Source organism: Limulus polyphemus, unplaced genomic scaffold, assembly GCF_000517525.1.
Source record: "Limulus polyphemus unplaced genomic scaffold, Limulus_polyphemus-2.1.2 Scaffold693, whole genome shotgun sequence".
Lineage (NCBI taxonomy): Eukaryota > Metazoa > Arthropoda > Merostomata > Xiphosura > Limulidae > Limulus > Limulus polyphemus.
In genome coordinates, this window is record NW_013666303.1 from 26,176 (window position 1) to 30,174 (window position 3,999).

At 33.2% G+C, this 3,999-nt stretch overlaps 1 protein-coding gene across 1 annotated transcript in view; it reads left to right on the top strand.

The window, feature by feature from the left end:
- The window catches only part of LOC106460009, a 22,193-nt gene that overhangs the window by 13,817 nt on the left and 4,377 nt on the right, over positions 1-3,999 (top strand). Inside the window, exon 9 of the mRNA XM_022386611.1 lies at positions 3,198-3,277. Within this exon, the coding sequence (XP_022242319.1) occupies positions 3,198-3,277 (80 nt within the window). The remainder of the gene's footprint in view (positions 1-3,197; positions 3,278-3,999) is intronic.

Here is a 3,999-nt window from a genome sequence, read left to right on the forward strand (position 1 = left end):
CATTGTTTAAGTTATTAAATAATGTTTTAATAATAATAAAAGGTGGCGAGACATATAAGACCATTTGGGGAGCTCCCCCAGTAGCACAGCGGCATGTCTGCGAACTTACAACGCTAGAAACCGGGTTTCGATACCCGTGGTGGGCAGAGCACAGATAGCCTATTGTGTAGCTTTGCATAACTTCAAATAAACAAATAAAGCCATTTGGGGAAATATTATTTCCAACATAATCCAGCAAATTTCCTTGTAGTATTTTCATATTACTGTTGGTTTCCAAGGTAACTAAAAGAAATATTTAAAGAAACAAAATCTGGATTCCTGGTAATCCTATCGGTTCCATTTGGTTTGAAGTTACACAATAGTTATATGAGAGTTAAAATTTGTTTTACAATGGCACCATTACAGAAAGAAAACTTCTAGTTTCCATTTTATTTAATTGAGTTTTTCTTTACAAGTAAGGCATACGTATAGGAAATATCATTAATTATTTCATCAATAAACTCGAGAAAAAAGTTGTGGATGAAAACAGTCGTTCTTGTAACCTTTTCACTTCTGTAGTTTGAGCAAAAAATATTTAAATATCATTTTGTCTACATAAGTACATAAATGTCTTTAGCAGATGATAATTTTTAATAATGTGTATATCTTTTAATGATTGTATTAAGATTGTTTGAAGTTAAGCACAAAGCCAAACAATGGGCTACATATTCTCTGCCTCGTGTCATCTTTCGGCGCAATTTTTTAATAAATTTGTTCCGTAATAAATGTTCATACTCCTATACTAACTAGCAAAATTATATGTTGTATGGTACTCCCGCCTATACGTTTATAACCAAACATATTTTACTTAAACTCTAAATATATGTGTAGGTCTTAGAAACACGGTAAATATTTGAATTACAATAATTAACAGTCATAATAAAATGAATAACAACTTCCCGCCGTTACCGATGTACCTAGTACTAATGTTCATTGTCGTTTTCATGAATTTTCTCGAAGAGTTTTATCAAGCGTTCATTTTCATCTTTAAAAAAGTAATCTTCAAACTGTCTTTTTATTACGTCTACCTTAGTTTCTCACCCCGCACCTGAAGAAAAAAGTACTCTAAAAAACTTTTAGGCACGTATTACCCGCACTCATGTATACCCCCCAAGCCAGCGACGCAGACAAATTTTGGAAGACAAGAAAAATGGAAGAATCCTTTTACATTACGGTAACCCAATAAAACCTTCACTAAACAGAGATCCCGGAAGTGCAAAAGTACTGTTATTAAAGATATTATGATTAAACTTACAAAACAGTTTGTATCTCGTTGATAATTTAACCCAATCCCCTGTGGTTATGTAACAATCACAGGTTAAAGGTTATAGTGACGCTATGGGGCACACCGAAAGTGAAACCTACTCATCTTGGAATACGTGAGCAACTAATTAAGTCAAAATTGTAATCTGTTTGAATACTGATAAATACAGTCAAAGGTATTCGTACTTATACTTTGTCCTTTGACCAGAGAATATTGCTAACAGACGTCATTATCTGCCGATTGATGAATCGCTCCACGTGTTAAAGAAGAACAACATAAACGAATATTCGGAATAGAAAGTTGTCGATTTTAGTCTTAAAAACAACAAAAAATGCCGTATTACCCGCACACGAGTTGAAACCCTGCAGTTAGCATTTTTGAAAACTAATTTCACATATAACCCGCGGGTTATTTGGGTAAAATGCGGTACGTATAATACGTATTAAAATAATTTTACCTTAACCGAACTCGTTTTTCTGAGATTATTTGTAATTTATTTTATCGTAAATAAAGTAGTTAAAAAATTAAAACTTAATAAGCTTAATTTCAACGTTTACAAGGGGTGTTTTACTATTTTTGGTGCATAATACCAAAAGCGACACCTTAAGGAAACAACTAAATCGGATTCACTTTATTTTTTCATAAATGAATACAAATATTTAGAGAAACAGGCAAGAAAATAACTTAATAAATCGCTATTAAGTGAATTCAATCATTTTTTTAAAAGAATATTTCACGAAAATAATAGCAATGAGAAAGCTAATACCCAACTTCTTTCCTATAGCAGAAACACTTTGACACATAAGCACATGTAACAATAGGTATTGAATATATACCCATAACAAAACAGAATTCTGAAGCACTAATTTTTCAGAATTTTTTTGTGAAATGGTGAAACATTAAAAAAAAATGTTTCTTTGTTTGTTTTAGAATTTTAGCACGAAAATACACCAAGGACTATTATGGACATAGCAACCATAGTCTGATAGACTAGAGGGAAGGCAGTAACATATCATCCCTAATCTGATAGACTAAATGAAAGGCAGCTGTTCAACAGCATCTACTGCTAACTTTTGAACTACTGTTTATTGCCTGACCGAGTAGTGAGATTTGACTGTTACTCTTATAGTGCATATGTTCGACCCCACACTTATACACACACATTGTGAACTTCTAGTTCCTTTAACAACCGAGCTTAGAATGTATAGCAGTTGGAAAGACCCGAATACATGGGAACGTCAACACCTGCAGTCTTAATTACTGCGTAGTATCAAAGTTTTCGTTATGAGCTTGTAAGTAAGTGTATATGCGTGAGTGTGTGTGTTATATTTTCACCTGATATTTATATCATGTAAACAGTGTTTCATAAACGGACAAAGAAATGTTACGAGTAGAAACAAAACTGACAAACAATGACACTGAAATTTTGCTAGAACTCCAGAACATTCTTTTAAAGATTGACAAACAGGTCAACAGAAATATGTATTTGCTTTGTTTATGTTTTATGGCGTATCTTAAATACGGTTTGGTGTCTTGCAGGCCGAACTAATGATGATAAATTAACACAACATCATGAAGAACAACAAGAGTCTGAGAGTTTCCTGGAGCGTTAGTTATCTCAGTATAACAGTTCATGGTTGTCTTCGTGTTCAACTTCTAACCATACAGAACAATCACTTGTAATCAAACACCTTTGAAGTTGTCATTTATTTACATAATTTTTAATCAATTTCTTGTTCGTATTTCAACACCTTTTATACCGTAGTATATACAGTTTGTGCTTTATGTTTAGAGTTTTGGAAAGTATAATTCAATAATGTAGAAATGTATTTTTGTTTTCGTTTTTAACATGCATTACGTTGCTGTTGCCTAGTAACATGGTAACTGTTTTTAGATATAGAGAATGAAGGAGACGATGCTGCCACAGATGGACAAGTAACACAGCTGTTTGAGGCAGAAAAGGTTGAAGGAGAGGTACGTTTTTATTATTACAAAGAATTCATATTTAGTCAAGAATGGTATTATAAGTACTCAGGTTTTCTCCTGTTATGTGTAGTAGTTATGACGTTTCGCGAACAGAGTAGTATACTCTGTTTTCTTTCTGGACGCTTCATTGTTTTGATTTAAACCGATCTCAACTACCACTTGCTGATGCACTGTTTAGTACGCAAACTCACAAACTTATTATTTATTAACATTAGCATGAAGTAAATCAATCTTGTGAAAATACAAAATAATTCAGTGAGGACAAACTCTGTATATAAGGTGGTACGGAGACTTCTGCATGCTTCACAGGCTTGTTTTGGATAAGTTTTATTTTTCTTTAGAAGCTCAGCAGGAATGAAATACTTAACTTAGTCACGTAGACAAAACTGATAATTAACATCAAAGCGAGAAGCATAGTAATACGTGTTATACTAGTCGAATCGAACATAGCGCTGTTTTTAAAAGTTATTATATATAAACACATATATTTTCTGTAACGCTTAAATGTGTTTTAGCGTTCACAGAACTATTTTTTCTCAAAGCCAAGTGCGAATACGATTTCACTGTATTTATGTTCATTAGAAGGTGCTCCCCAGTGGCACAGCGGTATGTCTGCGGACTTACATCGCTAGAAACTGAGTTTCGATACCCGTGGTAAAATACAGTAAATGTTATTTCATACTATGATCAGAATAACGTCAATGCGGGTC